Genomic DNA, 26,841 nt, shown 5'->3' with positions numbered 1-26,841 from the left:
GTGTGATTGTGTGATTGTGTGATTGTGTGTGTGAATCCAGGTGTGTGCCTCTGTCCAAGGGCTGACTCACTCCCCTCTCTTTCACCTTGACTGACCTAGCCCCATTTCGTCTGCAAGAGTCAAGCTGCACTTTAGGTAAGTGCAGCTAAATTGGGGAGATGAGAACTCTATTTCTGCTTGTCCACTCAATTAATCTGTTCCTGGACTGCCAGTGATAATAATTCTCCAAGAATTACCGATTAAGTCATACGCTTAAAATTATTTTCTAAAGCCTCCTATTGTCATCTGAGAACTTTGATGTTGACTGTTGCTATTACAGATCATTACTGTTCAGCATCATCACATCCAAAATATGGATTTTGGTTTTGCTTGTTCATTCACAGGACTATAAATGCAGCTAAGGAATTACTACTTCATATTCTACTTCTTTTTTGCTAGAACTTCCCTTACCTAATTTTCCCTCTGAGACTTTTGCAAACTTCTGTTTCTTTATTCTTTTATGGTATTTTCTGCAATTTTTCCCATCTTCATGATTACTACTGAAACTATTCATTGTCTTTCCTTTTTCATTTTGCAAAAACCTGAAATTCCCTCCCCCAATCCCCCAAACTGTTTAAGGGCTTTCACTTCTGGTTTGTGTCAGATGGGCTAAAGCTCTAACTTTTTGTTTTGCTAAATCATAATTAAACTTCTGGCTCACATACAAATGTTGCCCATTACCTCTGTGGCCGCTTTTTCTTTTGACTAATCTAGACATAATCATTTTCATATATATTTTGTACTAAATGAAATTGTCTTTAGAGATGAGAAACTTTGCTCTTCAAACAATTAATCAGTGAATATCATGCAGAGATGTAATCTGCTTTCATACAGCCCTCCCAGCATCAATCCCAGATGAGGAATTTTCTGCTGTGTGCCAGTCAGAAGACTATTTAAGACCTTTTGACCAAGATAGGACATATATATTCAGATTAAAAAATAAATAAATGACTAGACAAAATAAAACAAAACAAAATAAAACAAACTAAAACCAAAGCAAGAAACAAAACCAAAACGAAACAAAAAACCAAGGGGAAATCAATGATGATGTAAAGCTAGCTAGTTAAACTCTATTCTTGCTATACAGCCACCATAGGCCAATCCCTGCAGTTTCCAGATGTTTATTACAGGATATGCCTGGACAAATCTTCTTTCATAAAAGCTTTTTGACACAAAGACATTAAACTTTAAGTACCTTAACACAATAGCGAACCTTTAAAAAGGGATTTGCTTTAACTTTTTATATACAAAAACAGCTGGGAAGGGAACAGAATGAAGTAAAACAGTACTTACAGACAACCACTTAGTAAATCTCCACCTTCTTCTCCTTCAGGCACAAAAGAGAATTCCATCAGCACCATTTATACAATAGTCCTATTAAGCTTAACATTTTCTAAAAGATTAAGGTCCTGATCAAAAGAACACTGAAATCACTGGAAATCTTGCTATTTTACTTGAACAGCTTTGGATCTGGTCCATACTGACTCCATAAGAGTAACTGCTTATAAGAACTCAGATTAAATCTGGGGGAAAATAGCTGTGGTTATAACCTCCATAAAAATACAATAAAAAGGAACACATGCTTGCTTTCTATTTACTTTACTTCCCATATATTTTTAAAAAGGACATTTTCAGCATTTTGCTCCACAATATAATCAAATTAATTTGGTTTGAGGAAGTGAAGATAAAACAAGGCATGAAGTTGTTTCCAATCCTGAGATTTATCATTATTCACAGTGAAAATAACTACTATTTTATCCCTCCATTTCATGCTGAAACAAAAATTATTTGCCAAAAGTTGGGGTGAGAATAGGACATGCTTTTTCTTTCCAGAAAATGCTTTTTGTATTGCCAGTTCCAGAGTATTGGTTCTGCATTTTGTCCATGTCCCAGTTACCTATGGGCTTTTCATCATCATTCCACATGTTCACAAAATGCAAGATCAGAATTGTGTAACTGAGAGTTTTACTCCCATTTTTACACGTGTGTGTGTGTTCATGTACCTATATTGTAGACTAAGGCTAAAAAATGAATATAGCATCAAGCATTAAACCCAAGAAACATGATTCCAGAACGTTTTAACTAGAATGGATACTGGTTGGATACTGATTATTCCTAATTTCAGGCAAGGCTTCTATTGTTTTGCTGTGAGTGACAGAGAAAATACATTTTTTTTTTTGTCCCTGTTTTTCATTTTTCATGAGAAAAATGAAAAACAAAATCCAAAAAATCATGATCAAAGAATGGTTGTCAACTGGCTGTCAAACACACGGAGATTTGTAGGACAAATGAAGCCATGGCTACAAGCAGGAGCTCATCATACCTTCCCAAAAAAACAACAACAACAAAATTACTGTTTCAAAAACTCCAGTGATTTAAGTGGGACTGGAACAGATGCCAAAGTCTCAATGCTTTTATAGCCAAAAAGGTTAAACCACTTCATAAATTTTTTTTTACCACTCTCATAGACTGAAAGCTATTATTGCTTAATGCCACACTTGGCAACCAAATGGTACAAAGAAAACCTCTCTTCTAACGTCACAAGTATTTCAAGAAATTTATGCTGGGCTTTTTAGATGGCTAAGATATGATTAGCATCCTCTATACATGGAGAGAAAGATCACAGACATGCTATCTCATCACCCAGCAATAAAAAGCTGGACGAGCTGCATCAGGTTCCAGCTTCTCAGACAGTCCCAGCCTTAGCAGCTTAGACAAATCAGGCAACATGGAACATCTCCTGACTTCTGCCACCTCAGGACAGATGGCAGCCACAATCCAGCATGCAGGGAACGAGCAGTGCAACTGCCACTGCAAAATTCATTCCTCTTTGTTTTCTGAAGACATTTGTAAGAAGCCAAATGTGTTTCTATCAGGCTGCATTTTGGCATGGCCACAGACTTCTTGATGCAGCACTGGGAGTTCCAACACTGCATTTTTCATACTGCCAAACCACACCAAGTTACTGCAAAAATCTCCCAAACTTCTGCTGTTAGGATGCCCAAAGCACACATTTCTGCTTCTATCCCATTTCAGTACGGAGGCTTAAAGAGAAACCTTCTCAGAGTAGGCTCGTGAGCAATAATGAAGTCCAATTCCTGTATGGAATCTTTTTTCTTATGGACTTAATTCACTTTTTTTCATAGGGGAGAAATATTATGCCCATTATACAGATATAACGACCGAGGCAGTTCTTCTAAGTCACCACCACTAGCAAAGCAAGGGCACAATCCTGTCTTCTAACATTGGTACTACATCAAATGATAATTTCTGTCATTCCCTAAAAGCACATAAGCTCTGGAAGCCACTTTATTACGGCAATCACCTCGAGAAATTTGCAGTATCACTTTATTACCCAGAAAGCTCATTTTGGCAGGAAAAAAAAAAATACAGTTATATACATTTTTTTTCCTAGGCCCATTTTTTTATGATTTCTCAGATTAGAGTGCCAATCAAGTATTATTCTCCTTCTTCCTGCCAAGACCACAACATAAGGTGGTTATTTATTACCTGCTGAAAATTCTAAAAAGGGGCACTAAAATTTACAGGTTTATATATTACAGTTCTGTAGATAAAGGACTTCTGATGATGCTATAATTTTCTGAATTCTGGTCAAGGATTTTCATTTCATATTCTCCAATACTATCCTGTAAACCCATATAGCTGCATTGTTAAATCAATGTATACAATTATTATTTGGATTTTCTATCTTGACTTGCAATAAGAACTGCATTTCCAAAGCTATTTATCAGCACCCTGGTCATGCCATGTAGGCTATTTCTTCCTTCCTAATTTTGCTTTTGTTCCTTTCTGTGCTGAGCAAAATACAGCAAAGGGTCAAATGTCTATATGCTTTCTTTCCAGCGAATTGAATGCTATAACCTCATTTCCTGGTCAGCTCCAGGTTCCTGGAAAGCACACGGTGGTGGAAAGTGGGGGACACAAGTGCTCCCCAGATCCCTCCTGCCCAGCAGTACAGCAGCAAGGGAGAGCTGCAGACAGCTTCCCGAGACATCCTTCCAGGAGAAGCTTTCCCAATTAAAGCCAGCAGTAGAACCCAACCAGTAAAAGCAGTAAGTCCTTCCAAAATATTCCCACTCAGCTCTTGACGCTGCCTTTTACAGGATGCAATGATCCTCTTTCACCGAGTTCCCCCAATTACAGGGAAATCTGTGAGAAGCACCGAAAGCCAGCAAACTCTCAAGTGCTTCTCAGAGCTCAGAAAATCCGAGCCTTCCTACAACATTTCTGACATCTTCCCACTCTAGCCTAAATCACATCTACATGGCTCATTCTTCTATTTAACACTTCCCACAACTCCAGTCCTTCCTGTCTTCACTTCCTTTCCCCTCCCTTTCCTGCACACCTCATTACTTTCGTGCTTGGCTCGCACGGAGCTTTCACAGCGCCCATGGGATATTTTTTCCCGACCGATCGCTTCTTTAAATCCGCTCTCAGCCTTTGGAGAGAGCCGCTCCCCTCTGACTGCCCAGCGGCAGCTTACCGCAGGCTGCACCTCTGCTTTGGTGTGCAATAAGCATAGCTCCTCTTTTTGCTGGGCATTACCCGGCTTGTTTGCGAGCTGCTGCCACCCACAGCTGCGGGATTTGCCGGCCCATTCCTTCTTCAGCAGCTGCTGCTGCAGCTTGCAGCTCTCCGTGAGAGCAAAAAGGAAAGGATGCTCCGGGGGAAAGGATGCTCCGGGGGAAAGGATGCCCTGGGGAAAGGATGCTCTCGGGGAAAGGAAAGGATGCTCTGGGGGAAAGGAAAGGATGCCCTGGGGGAAAGGAAAGGATGCTCCGGGGGAAAGGATGCTCTGCGCCCGCGGCAGCCGTGGGGAGCAGCCGGGATCCAGCTCTCTGCTGAGCAGGGTGACCCTGCCAGTCATGGGGTGGAACATTTTGCTCTCTCGATCAGCCTCTCCCCAGAGCCCAGAAGCGCACTGAAAAGATTCTCGCTAGAGGGAGGATCGGGATTGTGCTGGCCATTGCTCCCGCTGAACTTCCTTGCAGCTACATTCCCCTCTCTCCCCATCTTGCAGAACTATCATTCCTCTCCAAGCTCGACATCAAGGTTCACATAATTGCATGTAAGCATATGCATATGATTGTGTATGCTTGTGTTACTTCAATAAGATTTGCATGGCAAAGCCTGCAAAATGAGAAAACACCGGGTATTAAAGGAAGCAGATGTGATTCAGCAGCTTGTTGTGGGCATGTGAGGAGACAGTCACATGTGGCTGCAGACTTCTTCAGAGCATGTTGTGCCCACCCTCTACTTCCCCTAAAATCATAATCACCTCCGGAGCTCCTTATGCCCAAGCTCTTCCCAAGTATTCCTCCACAAAATACATTTGGGAACACTGTTACAGCCTTTCTAAAAACTGTGTTACACACGGTAACACACTTGTGAAGCACAGGGCACTCAGCATCCTTAGCTGCAGGATCTTTCCTTTCCTTCCTGCTGCACTGGACACTGCGCCAGGATCCAAAGTGCTGCTGCAGGTATGAGCCAGCTCTGATCCAGCACCACTGCTCGTGGTGGGCACTGATCAAACAGCAGAAGATTTCTTGGGAGGGATCCTGTCCCAAACACAAGCTGGGGACCTTTGGGGTGCCTCATTCCAGCAGAAGATTTCTTGGGAGGGATCCTGTCCCAAACACAAGCTGGGGACCTTTGGGGTGCCTCATTCCAACAAGATTTCTTGGGAGGGATCCTGTCCCAAACACAAGCTGGGGACCTTTGGGGTGCCTCATTCCAGCAGAAGATTTCTTGGGAGGGATCCTGTCCCAAACACAAGCTGGGGACCTTTGGGGTGCCTCATTCCAACAAGATTTCTTGGGAGGGATCCTGTCCCAGAACACAAGCTGGGGACCTTTGGGGTGCCTCATTCCAGTGCACAAAGTGCAGGACCTACAGGCAGCAAAGAGAGATCACTGTGATTTACAGCCTCACTACGAGCAACAACATCAGGAACTGTGAAACCCAACTTTTCCCAAGCCTGCTTATGCAATTTGCACACTTTGCTAATCACGTTCCCAAACTTTTGCTGAGTGAGGAGCATTGTCCCTGTGCCCTGGAGCTGAGAGCTCCTGCTGATCAGAGCAACCTTGCAGCTCCTTGAGGCAGCAGCAGCAGCCTGGCTCTGCAGATCCCACTGCTGCACACACTTCTGGTGAGGGACACAAGCTTCTGGTTTGAATTTTAATTGAAAAACTGTAATTGTAGCAACACCAGGCCCCAACTTGCATAATGAATAGAGTGTGGACCACTGAAATCTATAGCACAGACTACTCCTACTTCACCTAATTAACAGCTCACAGATAGGAGCTTTTGCATATGCATATGTAAAGCCTGCTAATGAAAAGGGAAAGGAAACTGAACTTTTGTTGTTGTTAGGCTGCAGGAACTTAGGAAGCTGCTGAAAAGTCTGGTAGGGTATTTAGCTTTGTGGTTATAGCCTGTTTGTTTTTGCTTTTAAGTCTAAATGTGTGTGGGGGTTTTGTTTGGGTTTTTTTGTTTTTGTTTTATTTTTAAATTTTTCTCTTACCATTTGTTTTGCTGCAGTTATAATTTTATAGCCATTTCCCTATCCTTTAGTAATTTTGATCACCTTTTTCTGCTATTCTACATTGGTCTGTAAAGATGCTTTTTCTTTTCCACTTTCTCCTGCTTCCTTACCACCATTGAGAGTAGCAAGTGTATGGATGCTTCAGATTTACATCCAGCTCTGCAGAACCCTGGAAATAATTATTCTGAGAAAAACTCTGTTCATCCTCCACAGCAGTTGTGTGGAACACATGAACTTGCCCAGTTTCTGTCACACAGCCCAGCCACTAAGCAGTTATGAGAGGAGGTGTCTAGCACAGATCTTTCAAAGACCAACTTATAAATTTCTGAGAGTGTGGAAGTGTTTCAAGGAACTCATTCTGTGGAAGAAGTCTTGAGGACTTACCCCTTTGGTGTCTCTTCCTGAGAATGGCAACAAATACTCCTGAGATTTCCATCTGCTAAAGTCACTATTCCAAAATGTCGAGGTGGTAAGATTTTTGAATTGAGTATTTCAATTTTTTTTAAGTGACTAAACTGCTTTTGAAGTGGAACTTTCTCAATACTGAAATTGAGGTGGATAAGACTATGGAAAATTTTCCCTAGACAGATGCAATTTTAGGGAGAAAAAGCAAGCACCTGAGCATACCATCTTACCAAGGGAAGACTCAAAAACTACAGTCTTGAATATTGGTAATGCAAGTAGCTCCACCTAGAATAGATACAAAAATACAGATGTGCACACTCTTCCTAAGTGACTACATAATTATAACATCACTTCTGTCATCTTGTTCCTTTTCCTTCCTAGTTGGTGCTATTGTTATCTGCTGCATAGTTGGCAAGATGACTCAGATGATAGAATTATGCTGGAAATTATATATACATGGAACACTGAGGCCCAAGAATGCAAATTCTTCTGGGCAAACAATCTAGAATTTAGGGCTTTTTTGTATTTATTCTGTCAAGCACTAGAGTGTTATGTATAAGAATAGAAGTTTTGTATTTGAACTACTGCTTTTAAGCTGAACCTCAAAACAAATTGTGCTTTAGTTCAAGGTTTGAACTTGCTGCTGGAAAGAAAATCAACAGTGCAATTTTCTTTATCATGAACAACTACATCTACCTATGCCTTTTGAGTGTATTATAAGAAGCTTAACAGAGTCTCAAACAACTGGAGTTTTCCACTGTAGTTTTTGTCCTCATTTGCTCTGGTAATCATTCAAGCTTAGCAACATTGGTTGAATTCAGATACAGGTCAACTGTATTTTGATGAAGTTCAAGGAAATGGGTGCAGCTGATTGAGCAAAACCATAAAAAAAGAAATTTATAGAGAGAAAAATATATGATGCCTCTCCTGATCAATGTGATCATATTTTGCTTCTCATCTGATTCAGTACCAGGTTTCTATGTATGGATTAAACTCTCTTGCTGAAATTTCTAGCTAGATGGTAAGTAATTTGCCTTATTGGAGAGTCTTTTGTTAAGAAATATCTTCTGTGATCTTAGATACATGTCACGTCTCTTCTGCAAGTAAACAGATAAAATTCAGTGGTTTTGACTGATCACCTTGTATAAAGTCATTTTCATTTGTTTATAATGTATCTGCAGCACGACAATAAAAGTGGAGTTTAAAATTGCCAAATTTGTGACTATTACATTAATAATAATGGGAAATGAGACAAGCTTATAGGAATCAGGCCAAATGTTACTGTAAAGCCATGCATACAGAAACAACTGTTTCAAAGTGACCAGGACCTTAGCTGCTCTATCTGGACACTCTAAAAGGCCTGACTTACAGAAAACATTCAGAGTTTAACCGTGAAAAAAGTAGTTTCATTCTATTTATTTCAATGCAGACTTGAATCAGCCAAAATCACAAGTCATTGAAACAGGCTGGGATTTTTTTTTCTTCTCTTTGTGATAAACATTATGATAGACTCTGAAAGCTGGAGAAGGTGGGATGATAGCAGCAGGCTGTACCAATCTACCGTTGTGCACTGAACTACTGCTTGAGTTGTCTCCCTGAAATGTGTCTTGAATGTTTGGGGGCAGGCAAAGAAAAGGAGGCAGAAGCTGGCCTTAAGAAACTTCTGCAGGGTGTTTCTGTCATTCTGGTCTAGACTCCTGGCACCTCCTGGAGAGGCTCCATCTTATCTGATGGCTGGTGGAGTACAGAGCGTGTAATGAGGTCATACTTGATCATCGCTCATTAAAACAGCTGTCTGAGGTCATTAATACAATGAGCTTTTTCATCACCAGGAGCACTCCCAGAAGTGTGAAGGTGATGATCGACATTTCACCTCTAGTTCTGCTTACATCTTCAACCCTGTGGCAGATGCTTGGCTCTGTGGTTGTTTAAAAACCAGCAGAAAATGTCTTAATCACTGGTGACCCCTGCGAGAACTTTGGTGGCTCCCCCATCGATCTGACATGCAGAGTGCTCCTGAGGCAAACATGAAGACAGGCTTTTTGTATTGATTAGCCAGATTGTCTAGCCTTCCTGTTTTGTCTCCTCATTGGCAATTAAGAGAGAAATCCATTGAGGGAGTGGTGGCAGTGAACCTTCCCCTCTGATACTTTAACCAGGCCCCTTAGTTAATTCGAGAAATTGTTCTGTATCGACCTCGCTTTGAAGCAGGATTTCATCCTAAGGCCCCATCAGTAATGTAGATACATCTTCCCCTTAGGAAGCAGGCTTTTTCTAACCATAGCATCTTTTGTTTGTTATTTATAATCCTAATCCTATTATTGATTCCAGTAATCTTTCCTGCACCAGGAGCTGTCAGTTCCTTGAGGGAAAACCTGGGTGAGTTATTTATTTTTTTTTTTTTTTAACCAAGATCATTCATATTAAAGCAAGAAATAACAATCCTTGGAGGGCCTTTGAGGGACAAGGGAGGCCAATTCTTGATGTGTTTTTAACATCCAGATAGCAAAGAGGCCACAGTGTTCCCCAGCCTGAAACTAAGACTGAACCTAAAATAGAACCCAAACATCATTTTGGTGACCCAACTAAACTATGGGGTTTAGCTTTCTACAACCTAAAACACTGTGCAGGTTAGACTAGTGATTGTTTATTCCAGAACAGAGCATTTGGATGTTTCCTTGCACATGTGACTCCTTTTGTGTTTGAGCAATGAAAAAGCTGTACTTGGCTAATGAGAAATGAAGCATTTGCTCACCTCTTCCCCAGTAATCACTTATCTAAGCCCTTACCCCAAATGAATGCATTAATCCTTTACCTCCATTTTCCCCATCTCTGTTTTTTTTTGCCTCATGGAAGGCCAGGACTTGCTTGTCCTTCTTAATGTGAAAGTGATATTTTAGACTTGGAACCATTTAGGATAAATGATTGGGATTGTTCATAGCTTATGTCACCATGACTTCACTGCTATCCTGTGATGAAGAGAAAAAGAACTTGGCTGGAGCAGAGGGGATGCCCTGGCCTTGGGGCACCAGCACAGGCTGGACCTGGGGCTGAGCACCCTCCAGATCTGGCAACTCTTCCCCTTTTTTTGCACATGCATTCATTTTTATGCGTGGATGATTCACCTTCCTACTGTGTATGAGTTAAAAGCAAAAATTTTGTCTTTAAAATAATCCTTGAGATTTGGTAAATGGAGGTGCCAGGAAAGCTCTGTGTGAGCAGAAGTATGATATTTAGCATCTGTTCTCCTTGTTAGAAAGTGCCCCGTTGTACTCGGGGTGTCAAGGAGGATTTTGGCAGGGGAGAAAGGTTTGACTCACCCAGGTGCCATGCCCATCAGCATGGAGGATTACAAACCTGGCGTCCCCTCCTTCCATCTCCAAACCACAGCACAGAGTGAAACGCAGTGATACGAAAGATTAGTCTTCATTCGGCAAAGTAATTGCCAAATTAAATGGTACCAGATGGGAAAACTAAAGGCCAGGGTGTCAGGGGTCTGTCCATAGCCCTGGGCTTTAGGAAGAGGTAAATACACAGATCTCAGCTGGTGCTGCAGGAGGTACGTGTCCGGCGAAAGCTCGGACTGCACCCAATCGATACTTGCTATCGAAGGGAGCAGCGCGCAGCGTTAGGGCCAGCCCTGTGTTATTAGAAAATGATATATTGCACATTAGGATGGATAATTCATGTCGCCTTCATCGGCTCAGACCGTCGTGAAAATCCATAAATCATTTTCTCGTTCATGTATCGCCTAAGTGCGATTTGTCACTCGGCATTAGCGGGCGGGCGGGCGCGGATCCCCGGCGCTGCTCGGAGAGCCAGAATGGAGATTGGGCTGCGCTGGGCATCGCGGGGGCAGATCGCGGGCCGCATCCCCGCGCCCTACGCGTGTATGGCCATAAATACGAGAACGCTCCCGGGTGGCTGCTGCCCCCGCATCACGCCGTCCCTGCGGGAGCCTGGCGTGGGTGTCGCGCCTCGGGCGCGCGTGGGGAGCGCCCCGAGCCCGGGGATGTGTGCCCGTCCACCTCCGGGGCTCCCTCCGGCCCGCAGAGGCGGACACGGCACGGACACGGGCACGGACACGGCACGGACACGGACACGGACACGGCACGGACACGGGCACGGACACGGCACGGACACGGACACGGACACGGACACGGCACGGACACGGGCACGGGCACGGACACGGGCACGGACACGGCACGGACACGGGCACGGGCGGGCTCGGTGTCCCGGGTTTCGCCCGCTGCGCCCGCGCCCCTCGAAGGCAGGAGAGGCTCCGGGGGCTCCGGCGGCGGGGAGAGAAGGGCTCAGCCGGGCTGCCCCGGTCGCGCTCAGTGCCGGGCTGCCGCCGCATCCCGGCGGGCATGCCCCGCTGCCCCAGGCAGGAGAGAGGCACGATCTCCGCTGTCCGCGCCTGGAGCTGGCGGCAGCGGGCGGGCAGGTGAGCGGCGGCGCTTCTGCACGGGAAGGGAAGGCAGCGAGGTCCCCGCCCGCATCGCCCCCTCCATCTGCCCGTGGGCAGCGGGAGCATTCTGAGGAAATGTTCCCATTTTTCGGTAAAACAGCCGCCGGAACCGCCCCGCGGGGCGGCGGCGGCGGCGCAGTGCGGCGCTGGCGGCGCTGGGGGGCGCCCGCCGCCCGCCACAGCGGCGGGGCCGGGCAGCGGCGGGCGGGGCGGGCGCGCCCGGCGCTCCGGGCGCTGCATCCCGGCGGATCCGGGCTGGGACACCGCGGCACGGCCGGGAGGGCGCGGAGCCCGCTGCCAGCCCCTCCTAACACGGCCGGGGACGTCCCCCGCTAGGGCGGGGTGCTGCCAGCCCCGTGCAGGCTGGCCCTGCAAGGATGGGGCATGCCCGGCTCCTCGGGGAAAGCTGTGCGGCATCCCAATGTGGATTCCTGCGTTTCCGCAGGAAAAGCGCGCCTGTGGTTCATGGAGATGTGTGGATGGATTAGAGCAGGAGCTGCGCGTCCCTGCTTTGTGCTGCTCTTCAAAAACAATAGCATTGGCGGGGGAGAAAACCCCCCGCAGGTATTTTACACTCTTTATTCATTCGGTAGCCTGACAAAGGTGGATCTCCCAGCCGGTACCGGAGCGTCTCCCTTGGATTCATTCCTCCAGGGATATCCGCCCCAGCACCCCGAGTACCCAATGACAGGCAGCGCTCCTCGCTTTCCCCCTTCCACCGTGCCTGACGCTCTCCTGATGCACCAGCGGAAATTCCAGACTGGAAATGGGAAAATCCTGGCGCAGCCTCCTGGCGCTTCAAGCTGTCCGGAGCCGCGAACACGGCGCGATAAAGGAGGGAAAGTTGCGCTGCCCGTCTCCCCAGTGTGGAAACACCAAGGGGCGGGGAAGGAGAAACAACCACAACAGCCGCACGAGTTTCCCTTCGTTCACGCTTTTATTCCGAAAGCCCCACCGGAGAGGAAAGCTGGCGGCGGCTGGGTGGAAACTCCCTCTCCAAGGAGCGGGGCTGGCTGACGCTTACACGAGTGCGTGTGTGAGGGAAGAGCAGGGATCGGGAAGAGCAGGGATCGGGAAGGAGCAGGGATCGAGGGAAGGAGCAGGGATTGAGGGAAGAGCAGGGATCGAGGGAAGGAGCAGGGATCGAGGGAAGGAGCAGGGATCGGGGAAGGAGCAGGGATCGGGAAGGAGCAGGGATCGGGAAGGAGCAGGGATTGAGGGAAGGAGCAGGGATCGGGGAAGGAGCAGGGATTGAAGGAAGGAGCAGGGATTGAGGGAAGAGCAGGGATCGAGGGAAGGAGCAGGGATCGGGGAAGGAGCAGGGATCGAGGGAAGAGCGGGGATCGAGGGAAGAGCAGGGATCGAGGGAAGAGCGGGGATCGAGGGAAGAGCAGGGATCGAGGGAAGAGCAGGGATCGGGGAAGGAGCAGGGATTGAGGGAAGAGCAGGGATCGGGGAAGGAGCAGGGATCGAGGGAAGAGCAGGAATCGGGGAAGGAGCAGGGATTGAGGGAAGAGCAGGGATCGAAGGAAGGAGCAGGGATTGAAGGAAGGATGCAGGGACCGAGGGAAGGAGCAGGGACCGAGGGAAGGAGCAGGGACCGAGGGAAGAGGCAGGGATCGAGGGAAGGAGCAGGGATTGAAGGAAGGAGCGGGGATCGGGGAAGGAGCGGGGATCGGGGGAAGGAGCGGGAATTGAAGGAAGGAGGCAGGGACCGAGAAAGGGAGCAGGGACCGAGGGAAGGACTGAGGGAAGAGGCAGGGATGGAGGCAGGATCCCCGGGCGCTGCGCGGGAAGGAGGCGCTGAGGCGCCCGGCGCGCGCTCTGCCCGCCCGGCCCGCGCGCGGCCCGGCCCGGCCGTGACGCAGCGCACCCGACGCGCGACGCGGCCAATGGGGCGCCGCCCCCGGGGGCGGAGCTGGGCGCCGATTGGCTGGCGGCAGCCGGGCGCTGCGCAAAAGCAGCGCCGCCGAGCGCTGCGCGCTCAGAAACTGCTGGGAGCGGAGCCGGGACGGGAGCGCAGCGGCGGCGGCGCGCACACGGGGCTAGGCGAGAAGGCAGCAGGAGAGGAAAAAAAATCCCCACCGCGATCGGCACCGCCGTAAAAGCAGTGATGATGAACGTACTCATAGCAATAGGAGAAGAAAAGGAAGGACCTTTGACAGACGAGAGAAAAATTTAAAATCTTTTAATTAAAGAAGAAAATAAAAGGGAAATACCGGGGACATCGGGGAATGAAAGTTTTGGGTAGCCAAGCTGCTCTCTGCCTTCTTTTTTTTTTTTTTTTTTTAATATGAAATCTTTCTGCGGGTGATTTTTTTTTTTTTTTTAATTTCGCGGTTTTTGCCTTTTCCTTGCATCCAAAGAGGGCATGCCCACCGGCTGTTCCAGCAGCATCTACCCTCCAACTCCCACCAGGAAGACAAACCGAGGACAATCTTGAAATACAAAAATTTCCTCCTTGGAATTTGCTGCTGCTGCTGTCTCCGCCGCCACTGCTGCTGCCGCGGTGCAGTGCCAAGACTCTCGGAATAAATAAAAGAGGGCTACAGTGTGTCTGTCTCTAGCTACAGCCGGCTAATAGCTATTTTAGTTGGCCGTATATTTCGAAGATCACAGATGAAGTGGGGACGCCTGTCTTCTTCATTTGGCCAGCGTGTGAAACAATAATACCCGTCACAAAAAGGAGGGGGAGATGGGGGAGAAAAAAAATCCTGACATGAATCAGAAGAAATAGTATCTAGCATCCCCCCCCCAGTCCCCCAAACCAACCTTTTCCCCCTTCCCCGATCCCCCTCTCTCTCTCTCTCTCTCTCCACACGCTTGCAGGCGCGGACACGCGCGCGCGTGCACGGACACACACAGACGCGCTCTCACACACACGCACACGCACACACACACACAGTCACACACACACACAGACACAGTCACACACACACACGCACGCTGTACTGTGTATTTTCGGAGGAGGAGGTGGCTTTTGGAAGAGGAGGCAGCGGCGGTGTCGGGGAGGGGGGAATCTCTTTCCCCGTCTGGAGATGGTTGTGCTATTCCTCTTTGCCTTGCTCTGGATGGTGGAGGGGGCTTTTTGCCAGCTCCATTACACGGTGCAGGAAGAGCAGGAGCATGGCACGTTCGTGGGGAATATCGCCGAGGACCTGGGCTTGGACATTACAAAACTTTCGGCTCGGCGCTTCCAGACGGCGCCCAACTCCCGCAGCCCTTACCTGGAGCTTAACCTAGAAACCGGGGTGCTCTACGTGAACGAGAAGATCGACCGGGAGCAGATCTGTAAGCAGAGCCCCTCCTGCCTGCTGCACCTGGAGGTCTTCCTGGAGAACCCCCTCGAGCTGTTCCGGGTGGAGATCGAGGTGCTGGACATCAACGACAACCCGCCCTCCTTCCCGGAGCCCGACCTCACCGTGGAGATCTCGGAGAGCGCCACGCCGGGCACCCGCTTCCCGCTGGAGAGCGCCTTCGACCCCGACGTGGGCACCAACTCGCTGCGCACCTACGAGATCACCCCCAACAGCTACTTCTCCCTCGACGTGCAGACCCAGGGCGACGGGAACCGCTTCGCCGAGCTGGTGCTGGACCAGCCGCTGGACCGGGAGCAGCAGGCGGTGCACCGCTACGTGCTGACGGCGGTGGACGGCGGGCAGCCCCAGCAGCGCACCGGCACCGCCCTGCTCACCGTCAGGGTGCTGGACTCCAACGACAACGTCCCCGCCTTCGAGCAGCCCGTCTACACCGTGTCGCTGCCGGAGAACTCGCCGCCGGGCACCCTGGTGCTGCAGCTCAACGCCACGGACCCCGACGAGGGCCAGAACGGCGAGATCATCTACTCCTTCAGCAGCCACATCTCGGCCCGCGCCCGGGAGCTCTTCGGCATCGCGCCGCGCACCGGGCGCCTGGAGGTGAGCGGCGAGCTGGACTACGAGGAGAGCAGCGTCTACCAGGTGTACGTGCAAGCCAAGGACCTGGGGCCCAACGCCGTGCCCGCCCACTGCAAAGTGCTGGTGCGGGTGCTGGACGCCAACGACAACGCGCCCGAGATCAGCTTCTCCACCGTCAAGGAGGCGGTGAGCGAGGCGGCGGCGCCGGGCACCGTGGTGGCCCTGTTCAGCGTGTCGGACCGCGACTCGGAGGAGAACGGGCAGGTGCAGTGCGAGCTGCTGCAGGGCGACGCGCCCTTCCGCCTCAAGAGCTCCTTCAAGAACTACTACACCATCGTCACCGAGGGGCCGCTGGACCGCGAGCAGCCGGGCGGCGACGCCTACACGCTCACCGTGGTGGCCCGGGACCGCGGCGAGCCGCCGCTCAGCACCAGCAAGTCCATCCAGGTGCGGGTGAGCGACGTGAACGACAACGCGCCGCGCTTCAGCCAGCCCGCGTACCAGGTGTACGTGAGCGAGAACAACGTGCCCGGAGCCTACATCTACGCCGTCAGCGCCACCGACCGCGACCAGGGCGCCAACGCCCGCCTCGCCTACTCCATCCTGGAGAGCCAGATCCAGGGCATGTCCGTCTTCACCTACGTCTCCATCAACTCCGAGAACGGGTTCCTCTACGCCCTCCGCTCCTTCGACTACGAGCAGCTCAAGGAGTTCAGCTTCCAGGTGGAGGCCCGCGACGCGGGCGAGGAGCCGCAGCCGCTGGCCGGCAACGCCACCGTCCACATCATCGTGGTGGACCAGAACGACAACGCCCCCGCCATCGTCAGCCCCTTGCCCGGCCGCAACGGCACCCCGGCGCGGGAGGCGCTGCCCCGCGGCGCCGAGCCGGGCTACCTGGTCAGCCGGGTGGCGGCCGTGGACGCCGACGACGGCGAGAACGCCCGCCTCACCTACAGCATCGCGCGGGGCAACGAGGCCGGGCTGTTCCGCATGGACTGGCGCTCCGGGGAGCTGCGGACGGCCCGCAGGGTGCCGGCCAAGCGCGACCCGCAGCGCCCCTACGAGCTGGTCATCGAGGTGCGCGACCACGGGCAGCCGCCGCTCTCCTCCACCGCCGCCGTGCAGGTGGTGCTGGTGGACGGCGCGGGCGAGCGCCCCGGCGGCGGCGGCGGCCCGGCCGCGGGCACCGGGCCGGGCGGCGGCGGCGGCGGCTCCGGCGAGCACCGCCCCAGCCGCTCCGGGGCGGACAACTCGCTCGACCTCACCCTCATCCTCATCATCGCCCTGGGCTCCGTCTCCTTCATCTTTCTGCTGGCCATGATCGTCCTGGCGGTGCGCTGCCAGAAGGAGAAGAAGCTCAATATCTACACCTGCCTGGCCAGCGACTGCTGCCTGGGCTGCTGCTGCTGCTGCCCCTGCTGCAGCCGGCAGGCGCGGGCGCGCAAGAAGAAGCTCAGCAAGTCGGACATCATGCTGGTGCAGAGCTCCAACGTGCCCAGCAACCCCGCGCAGGTGCCGGTGGAGGAGTCGGGCAGCTTCGGCTCCCACCACCACAACCAGAACTACTGCTACCAAGTCTGCCTCACCCCCGAGTCCGCCAAGACCGACCTGATGTTCCTCAAGCCCTGTAGCCCCTCTCGCAGCACCGACGCCGAGCACAACCCCTGCGGGGCCATCGTCACCGGCTACGCCGACCAGCAGCCCGACATCATCTCCAACGGCAGCATTTTGTCCAGCGAGGTAAGCACGGGCATCCCGCATCCCCCCAGCCCCCGCAGACTTCATCCCCGAGCATCCTTCCCCGAGCCCCCTGCCGGCCCGGTGCCTCTGAAGGAATCTGCCCCCGCTGGGCAGCATCGGGGCGCAGGGAGCCCCCCGAGGCAGCGGGAGCTGGGAGTGCATTGCCTGTGGGCTGAGAGATGGGGGAGCTTGCGGCTCTTTGCACAGTCTCTCCGCTTGACGAGGCTGAAGTGACGTGAGGTGTAATCACAGGGTGTTCTAAAGCAATTTTAAACCCGTGTCTTTTTCCTTCCTGAAGTCTTCGCATGTGCAAGTAAAGCTTTGGGGGAACCCCCCTTTGGCACCGTGACAATTGCTGTAGTTGGCAGGAACTTTAATTAATTTGTGAATTAGGGTTTAACAATTTACTTTTCTTTGCTCTGTCCACACACCTCTTTATAACCCCAAAGTTTGCAAAGAAGAGCAGCAAGAAAGAGCATCTCTAAAATTGTGTGCTGAGACTTAATGTCCCCTGCAATCTTGCCTATGTCGTGTTTCCCGGTGTGTAGAGAGTTTTTACTAAAGCATTTACCATGCCACGTTACTCTCTTAGTAATAATTTTGTGCTGGGTTAGCTCATATATATTGTCAGCCCCTCTCTGCCTGTGCACTAGTGAAAACCTCCCATTCTCTCTTACCCTACTGAAACATGAATGTTGTCCAGTCTGACAAAGGTAGTTTGGATGGCATGTTCTAAGGCATTAAGTTTTGCAGTGAAATCTCTGCTATTGATTTGTAGTACTGACCTTGCCTCAAAATATCTACAGAACTCTTGGTTTCTGCTGCCTTTTTAAGGACTTGAGGGTATCTCAATGTATTTTTTTTTCCTTATGGTGCAATACCAGTACCATCTAAGTAGTCCACAGCTCTAGAAATAGTTATGCTAATTTTCTGTGGGAGTCCTTGTGATGCTCAACAGTGTGCACAGTGAGAAAACATCAGAGTCCTGTCTCAAAAAAACTCCAGAAAAATCCCTTGCGCCTTCCTATCTATGTGACTAAGATCTAATTTTTTCCCCCTTTACATTCTAGAAACAGATTTTGCAGGCCTACTTGCAGCTAAGCATTGCCATTTATAGTGAATATGGTGAGATGCTCCCTTGCATATTTCCTGCTGCTGGTTACAGAAATAACAAGAGTTTATATCTCTCCCAATAATTTCTTTTCTCCTAGACAAAGCACCAGCGGGCTGAGCTCAGTTATCTAGTTGACAGACCCCGACGAGTAAACAGGTAGGAGCTCTGTAGCCTTGGTTTCCTCATGCATGCTTTAGCAGGTCTGAATGGTGTGCAGAAATGTATTTACTACCGATGTGACAGGCTAGCAAAGCAGTGGGAAGTCGAACGTATGTAGATGCACTAAATAAGTTGGAATTACAGCTTTTCTAAACCGATATCAAAACTGTCTGAAAAGAGAACAAAATCTCGGTTTGTGTTAGTCTAGAACGCGCTTCAAATACTTAATAATATGCTTCTGTAGGGTTTCCCAGAAAACATGGTCTCGCTGAGTTAAAGTTCAGCTAACCAGCTTAAGGAAATGCTGCCAAAATTGCTTTCACCGGCTACCTGAAAGCCAGGAGTATAACCCTTGCTGTCCCTTGCAAGGTGTGAGCATCCTCCTGGCGTGGTCCGTGGCGGGCAGCGCACCTCGGTGCAATCGTGCAGCAGGCAGGGGTTGCGGCGGGGGGAGGAATGCAGCACCGTGCTCGGCCGTGTGATGGCGGAAGAATGTTTCCCAGCTTCCCTTCCATGCCTGTTCTAATGCGGAGATGTTTCTGTGTCCAGTTCTGCGTTCCAGGAAGCAGACATAGTGAGCTCTAAGGACAGTGGTCATGGAGACAGTGAGCAAGGAGACAGTGATCATGATGCCACTAATCGAGGGCAATCCTCTGGTAAGTCTGATAAGGGAATGGAAATATTGGATCTTTAAGTAGGGAGACTAGAAGGAAGAGTTACTTATGGGAATTAATACAAGAGAGGCGTACATAAGGTGAGCATATTTATTTTTTGGGAGGCTGGGTTTACAGCAGCTTGCTGCCACAGTTGCCTGGACAAGGAGGCAATTTTGAACCTCTTTTGGTCACGGGGCAGAATTTATTCCATTCATTTTGCTGTGGATGGGAATTGCTGTGTTATACTGCATCATTCACTGTAGCAAAACTTCCTGCACGTTAAAACAAAGTTATTGGTATGTTTTATAGTGCGTTTTCTCCTGTGGCAGATTTAGAGAATTTCAAAGCATTAAGCTGTTCTGTTTAGTAGGCACTTCAGCTGGCACAGCAATGAGAAGTGAAGGAGGAGTTCCCAAGGGAAAGAATGAATCCAATGACTGAATGACAGCCAGACTGTGAGGGTTTTTTTTTTTTTTTTTGCAGGGGATCAGTGGAGACACATTGGGTGCTCTGAATGTGTAATACCTTAGAATATTCTGAGGATTGTCTGTTAATTCAAATTGAGGCACTACATAGTGCAAGTGGTCTCCATGTTAATAAGGCATTATTAAATACATTTTCTTGACAGAGGAGAGAGGCATTAAAAGACTATGAATCACTTAGGCAATACACACATTGCAGTGTTATGCCCATATGTAGGGCTTGCTGTCTTAGTTCTCATACTGTCAGTTTGCTTCTGAAAGGAACATTTGTTCAGAGCCTGTGCATTAGAATTCACGCTCACCCTCACACTGCATTTGAGCTACACATGCTGGGCTCTCTTTCCTTCCACAGCCTCCACAGGTCTGGTGCATCTTTGTGCCTTTCCCCTTGTTCCCTTTGTGCTCTGTCACGTACCACGATTTGCTACAACCGTGTCACACCAAATACTGTCAGCTCTCCTTTCTCTGGTCCCCCCGGCTTAGGAGGCAGCAGGGCAGGGGACCCGGCGCTGTCCCAGCAGTGCTGCCTCACCCTCCTGCTCTGCTCATGTCCCCTCTTTTCTTGCTGCTGCACTCACTGTGCCCTTAACGATGGGAAACCAGGCACCGGGGGAAGAGGAGGATGCCACAGGGCCTCTTTCTATTGCTGCAAGTCATTAATATGCAGACCTAATGAGACTTGAGAAGAGCCAAGAGTCTCTGGAGCTCCCTGCTTCTTGCAGGGCTTCATGCTAAGTGAACAGAGTGTCTATTTTGTGTCTGGGAACCTGACAACAAACCAGGTCTTGCCAGAAGTTTACATCTGAGCACAGAGCCTCTTTCATTTTTGGCCTATATATGGCGTATGATTTATTATTGTTTAAAAAAGCCATGCATTTAGCCTCCCCCCACCCTTTCTTTTGCACTGTTTCTGATGCAGCAATCAGGGCTACTGAGTTATAAAAAGCTCTCTCTCCTCCTGCCCTCCCTGCGTTCCTGTTTTTTTCCCCTCTTTTACGCATTTTACTGCAGCAGTCATCTCCATGAACATTTCAATCAGCTTAGTCCCTCAACATAATGAACCATAATAACCAAACAGGAGAGAAAAGAATAAACATCTGCAGAAGGGGCTGGGTTTGACTGATGGTGGGAATATAATCATATAGTTGCACATCAACTGAAAGCTATTTTCTTTTAGATGCATTCTGTGCTGTTATTGTTGTGCCTCTGTTCTTTATGCTTTCCCTCCATTTTAGAAGTAGACTATGAATACTTGTCATATTTGGCATTGATCCTTAGCGGGGTAAATTCTTCTTCATTTCTAATTTATCAAATGGTGGAGAAAAACTATTCTGTACTTTCAAATTATTTCAAATAATTTAAGAATCTGATGTGATTTGTGAACTTTTTAATCTTCAGTGGAGATCACGTAGTCAGTAATGAAAGCTGACAATTAGGCTTGGTCTAGTCACAATTAATAGTTTGAAATGAAAACTCAGAATACTCACAATTTCACAAATCACACCAGATTCTTAAATGATTTGAGATTATTTAAAAACATGATATGCTTTGTGAACTTCTGTACCTTCAGAGGTGATCACGTAATAAGTAATGAAAGCTGACAATTAGGCTTAGGCTACTCAAAATTAGTAGTTTGAGCTGAAAACTCACAATATACCAATTTAATATATTGGTACTGAGATTTGATAATAATTTGCATGCACCATTTTTTTTTTAATGCCAATCCCAAATAAATATTTCAATACAAATCCCTGTAGAAACAGCTTTAGATTTCTTCACACATATTGTCTACTTTTCCTGTAAATTTTGGGCTGAATCATGCTGTCTTAATGCAAAGAATGTGCCCTTTCACCTCAGTGATGACCAGATATTTTGACATAAATCTTCACTCTTCCTATGAGCTTTTGGGGATGAATTTTATGGGAAAAAAAATCTTGTTTGCTCTTGAATGGCTAGAGGAAATATAGGGGGAATGCCTTCTCAATTGCTTTGGTCATTCTGATGCTCTGTAATAAATTTCTAAATTACTGAAGGAAAACACACTGATACCATATCAGCAGGTTGGGCTTGTTTTTATTCCAAGATGCTACCTGTTACTATGCAACATCGTAATTGTTTTCAAAAGCATCTGAAAACATTTTGTAGGTAATTCACACTGGCAGACAAAACTCATTTCCCAGCAGTTTTATTCAGCAGCATGTTCTGCTGGCAAAACATCCTTTTGCTGCCCAGCACGGGACCTCTGTCACTAGTTGACAGTCCTGGGGCACACAGGAAGCTGTTCTGTAGGATTCCATTCTACCCAAACTGTGGTGTCAAGGTCACTTATCAGCTGGGAAGGAAAACACGTAGGATGAAAATCCTTCACGTTGCCACAGCTTTATCTTGCACAGTTATTTAGGGAAAAATCCAAACTATGCTGTTCTATGTACCATAAAATGTTTTCTTGGGTTTTGACATTAGATCATAGTTCACATTTTCACAAAATATTTTTTTCTTAAAAGTGATTTAATCGTGTTTTAAATGTGCTGAAATGCGTGGAATGGATTTGTTTTTTTCCCATTAAAGTAACACATAAATACCACATGCTTATCCACATTCTTACCTGCCTTAACACTGACCAAGTACTAAAGTACTGCCATCTGCTTTTGGCAGGGAATGGCAAGGAGAGGGATGCTCCAGATCCTAATTTTTTGTGGATTGAATACCTATTTCATTGACTGGGTTAGTAATCCCATCTTTTTGAAAAAATTACTTTACAAAAGGGAAGAAATTGCTTTTGGCAAACAGAGGAGGGGTTTCTCAAACCCTGGGATCTCATGACCTGAGCTCTCCTTTGAAAATGTTTGAGGGGAAAGCTGCTACTTGTTATAGAACAAACACAACTCACACAACACTTCTCCCTCTCACTAACACACTTTATTTCAGCCCTGCTCTGTAGGAGTGATTCTCAAGCATGAGGTTAGTTTATTTCCCATGGTTGATTAATTTCTTGGCCTCCCTTGTGGAACTGCCAGCTTGGGTGCCAATTAATACTCTGCATGTGTGTACATTTAAATTGTATGATTAGACACCTGTCCTGTAAGATTTGGACTCGTGCCATCCATTTATTTCATACGGCTGCTCACGAGCTACTTGGCTTTCCCAAGCAGAGTCCATCACGGTATTATCCTTTTTTTTCATGGAATTGGCACAATATCTCAGAGGCACTTCAGGGAGGAATGCCCAGGATGAGGAGCCAAGTGGATGCACTGCCTCAAATATCCTGTAAAATGCATCAGCTTTTTTGATCTGTTTTTAGACAGTTGACACTGGTGACTGGCTGAAACCTGAAATTAGGCTTTTCTTGTTGGATTTTATGAAGGGAACCGGTGAGGATTTAATGCAAAGGCACAGGGTGAAACACTGGCTCACACCTCTTCAGTACAGATTAGCTGAATGCCAAGAGGGTTCATTATGGCAGGAGAGCTGCAATATTTCAGTGTCCATGAGGAGAGGAATAAGAGAAGTCAGAAATTCAGTGATAAAGGGACAGAGCAAACCAGTATTTCCTCTGAGCCTATGCAGACTGACAGCTGAATCCTGTTTTGAAGATCACTTGGGCAAAATGTCTATCTCAGATGAAGTGAGAGTGAACATGAAAATGGCTTAGAAAAGTACTTTGACTGAAGCTAAGTGCCACTTCTATTTTTTTGGTTGGTTGTTTTTTTCCCCCCCTCTTCTTCCTTGGCCTGCATACTTAAAATGTTCACATCTGAGTGGTCCAGATAGGCCTTTGAAGTTAAGATTCTGAAGAGCTGAATATTGATGATATTTGAGTCTTTACTTATGTTTTGATGCAGATGAAGTCAGTTTTATCCAAGGCACAACACCAATTGCTTAGCAAGAAAGAGTGATAATAACTCTGTTCTATAAAGTCCAATTCTTCAGTAGATAGCTACCAAGTAGGTTAACATCATTATCCTTATTTATCAATCCTAAACATGAATCATGGGGAATGAGCAACTTGCTCATTGATAATCTAACCAAATGGAGAGTTATCCTGGTTATCCTGGGAATGGGAGCTCTGATTCCCTACATCACACCTATCTCACATCTAACTAGCACAGGAGAAACAGAAATGTCATTTATTTTCAAGTAAAAGGCAAGGGTCTGAAAAAAAAATTGTACACATTGGGGAAAAACCCCTCTCAATAATGGAATTGCAAAAAATACTTCATTAGCATTGAATTTGTATTTTTATTTTTGTTACAACTTTTACTGAGAAATGAAAGTGTTCACTTGTTGCTCTCGGTGTATGGTTCTTCTCCCTTAGTTAATGTGAGAAAGGATGCATTATTTAAAAATGGATTTAGGCCTAATTTTTTGCCTTGACAAAACAGTCTTTCAAACCAATTAAAATTTACAGAGAAATTTTGACTTTTCTCCTTTTGAAATATGAAAAGGAAGCAAATTTGGAACACGCTTCCAAAATGCACTGCTGCCAAGTCTGTGATTCAAAGCACCTGAGTTCAGGTACTTCAGGCACCAAACTTAATTAACACCGTTCCTAGTTCTTGGCAGCTTTTGAGGGATGGGCAGGGGTTTGTTTTCCTTTAAAATCTGCAAAGTCGAGGTTGTGGGAGGGCTCATGTTGCCCACTTGGCCCCCTGGAAATAAAAAAGGGGTGAGTTAGTGGCCTTTGCCATGAGTGGTTCCATGTATGCTGCATTTGGAATAGTGCAATGCTGATCCCTGTCAGAACTTCAGTGCACTCTGCTGCCTGCTTGGATCCACAAGGGGCACCTGAAATTCCTAATTCAGTCACATTTAAAATCTCAGTTTATCTCTATGTGCAAGGTCTAACAGAATAACTAAGGGAAAAATAAAAATACAAAGCATTTTTCTCTAATGTGGACTTGTAGTTATGATGGACAGTTTAGTTCAGAAGGATTATATATATATATAAAACTCAATTTATGAGGGAGATGAGATGGAAGTGTTAAACTACTGAACATTTTGTTATAAATCAAGAATATGATTCTTGAGGTATGCAGGAGTTCTGTGCTGTCTTACTTCTTTGCCATGACATGTCCTTCCTTCTTGGAAAAGAGCAAATAGCCCTTACTCTTCCCCAATGGTGTGTTCAATGGTTTTCAATTAGAGGCAGAAAATTCTACACTGTGACCCACAGGAAAAAGGTGGGGAAGAAGAGCCAGCATTCATACCACAGGCAGTGTAAATTGCATGGCTGCCCAGGGATTTTGAAAACAAGCTGCTAATTTGAATTTCTTTTCTGTCAAAATACTAAACCCGAGGGCTTGGTTCTGCACCTCTTAAACTCTTGGGGGCTGCTGTGACTGCCTCAGGCTGGAACCATTCCTCACCCTTGGCTCTCTGGACATGTTGTTCCCATTCTAAACAACCATTTGCATTTAGCCATGTGTTCCAGCAGAGTATATTTAAATTCCAGTGTATATACATTTTTTTTAGTTTTTACAAGTTCTCAGGCAGAGAAAAAAGTTTGCAGTGCAAGCTTACACTTTATATCCCCTACATTCATTACTTTGTTTATTCAAAATCCTGATCTATAGTGGCTATAACATCTCTTTTATAATAAGCTGTTATATAATACCATTCAGTGCACTGCAGTAGACAAACAGTATTCAAAAGGGAACAAAAAAATATTTGGATAGAGACATTTTGCAGTTTAGCAGCTGATGTGAGAACAAAATAGTAAAATGGAGGGTAATTTTCCAGGTGAAATAAAGGCTTATGAAGGGAAGAAAAGGGTAATATTTTAATGCATATACTTAAAACAATATTTTCCTGATCTTTCCCTCCCCACAGACCAAAGAATATAATTTAATATTTGCCCCTAAGTTTTTCTTTCTCCTCCTGTCTTTCAGGAAAGGTTGGATGAATATGGTCACTGATACATTATCAGCAAAAGGGAACTGTAATAATTTTCTTATTAAATATAGGGCTATTTGTTTTTTACATGTAGCTTTGCCAAGAAGTCTGCAAATTGAAATAACTATTTTGTGTTTATTGTCCCTTAAAGCTTTGAAAAGGCAAAAAATATTTTTCTTCAGATATTTCAATACATTAAATACACATGCACATGGATTTATAAACATTGTTAGATATTAATTTCTTTCTGGGAAGCCTGCATCTAAATATTTCTTTTCAGTCTTTGATTACTACCACTACAGAATTTATATTTGCAGTATTTTTCTTCTTACCTGATGATCTTCATCTGATTCCTTGGGCATATCTGCAGTTCGCATTTGCATTCTCCAACAGTTCACTGATCAGAAATATATTTTCAGGCTTCTGCATGCCAATTATCAAGGCAAGCTTCTAATCGAAACTGGACCTGGCATTGTATATTGCTTAATTTAAAATTAAAAAGTCATTATAAAGTGAGATTAATCTGAGACAAAAGCTTTTATTTCTCATTTCCTCATGATTCCTTTTCTGTCTAAATGATTGCCTTTCTTACTCAAGAACTTGTTGATAGCTCATAATCAGTGCTCCTTTCTGAAGAGATTGTTTTTTTTTTTGTAGGATGAGATATTACATAAATATTATTAATGTAATTCAAATTATAGTTCAAAACTTGTGGTAGAATTCTTAATACTAATCCTCACACTGAAGATCAAGCTAATCCAGTTCTTTACAATGTTGCCTGGTAAATGAGCTACATTACATGAATCTTATTACAGAATCAGCTAGGTTGAAAAAGAGCTTTGAAATGACTGAACCCAACCTGTGCCTGGCAGCACCTTGTGAACCAGACCAAGGCACTGCGTGCCACATCCTCAAACCTCCAGGCACGTCCTTGAGTCATTCCTTAAACTTTCCAAGGAACAGTGGCTCCACCACCTCCCATCCTGACACCCAGGCACCTTTCTGTGAGGAAATTCCTCCTCAAGTCCCACCCAAACCTCCCCTGGCACAGCTTAAGGCTCTGTCCTCTTCCCCTGCATTGCAGCTCTTCAAAAACTTTCCTGTTTCTGTTATGAGTCGTGCTATTTTTTTGTAATTCTAATGAAGTGCTTGTAAATGCAGTGTTTATAACGGATTTAGTTCAGTTTTGACACACACCTAAGATGCTCAGTCCTCTGTATAAATACAAGTAAAAGAGGTTGTTTTTTTACTGTTCTGCTTGTTGGTATGGTGTTGAAGATTGTATTGGTTTAACCCAAGCAGCAGCTAAGCACCACACAGTTGCTTGCTCATCCTCCTAGGCCTAGTGGGATGGGAAGGAGAATCAGAAAAAAGCACAACTTGTGGGCTGAGATAAGAATACTTTAATAATTGAAA

The 26,841-nt window shown here is 46.9% G+C and overlaps 1 protein-coding gene across 3 annotated transcripts in view; it reads left to right on the top strand.

Moving 5' to 3' along the window:
- The first annotated feature begins 13,491 nt into the window (after positions 1-13,491).
- The window catches only part of PCDH10 (protocadherin 10), a 33,150-nt gene continuing 19,800 nt past the window's right edge, over positions 13,492-26,841 (top strand). For all 3 annotated transcript variants that reach the window (XM_021525920.3, XM_021525919.3, XM_021525918.3), the window contains exons 1-3: positions 13,492-17,122; positions 18,334-18,392; positions 18,945-19,051. In XM_021525920.3, the coding sequence (XP_021381595.1) occupies positions 14,525-17,122; positions 18,334-18,392; positions 18,945-19,051 (2,764 nt within the window). In that variant the 5' untranslated portion in view covers positions 13,492-14,524. The remainder of the gene's footprint in view (positions 17,123-18,333; positions 18,393-18,944; positions 19,052-26,841) is intronic.

This window comes from Lonchura striata, chromosome 4 (genome assembly GCF_046129695.1).
Source record: "Lonchura striata isolate bLonStr1 chromosome 4, bLonStr1.mat, whole genome shotgun sequence".
In the NCBI taxonomy this organism is placed as follows: Eukaryota; Metazoa; Chordata; class Aves; order Passeriformes; family Estrildidae; genus Lonchura; species Lonchura striata.
This window is presented reverse-complemented; position numbering and strand designations above follow the sequence as displayed.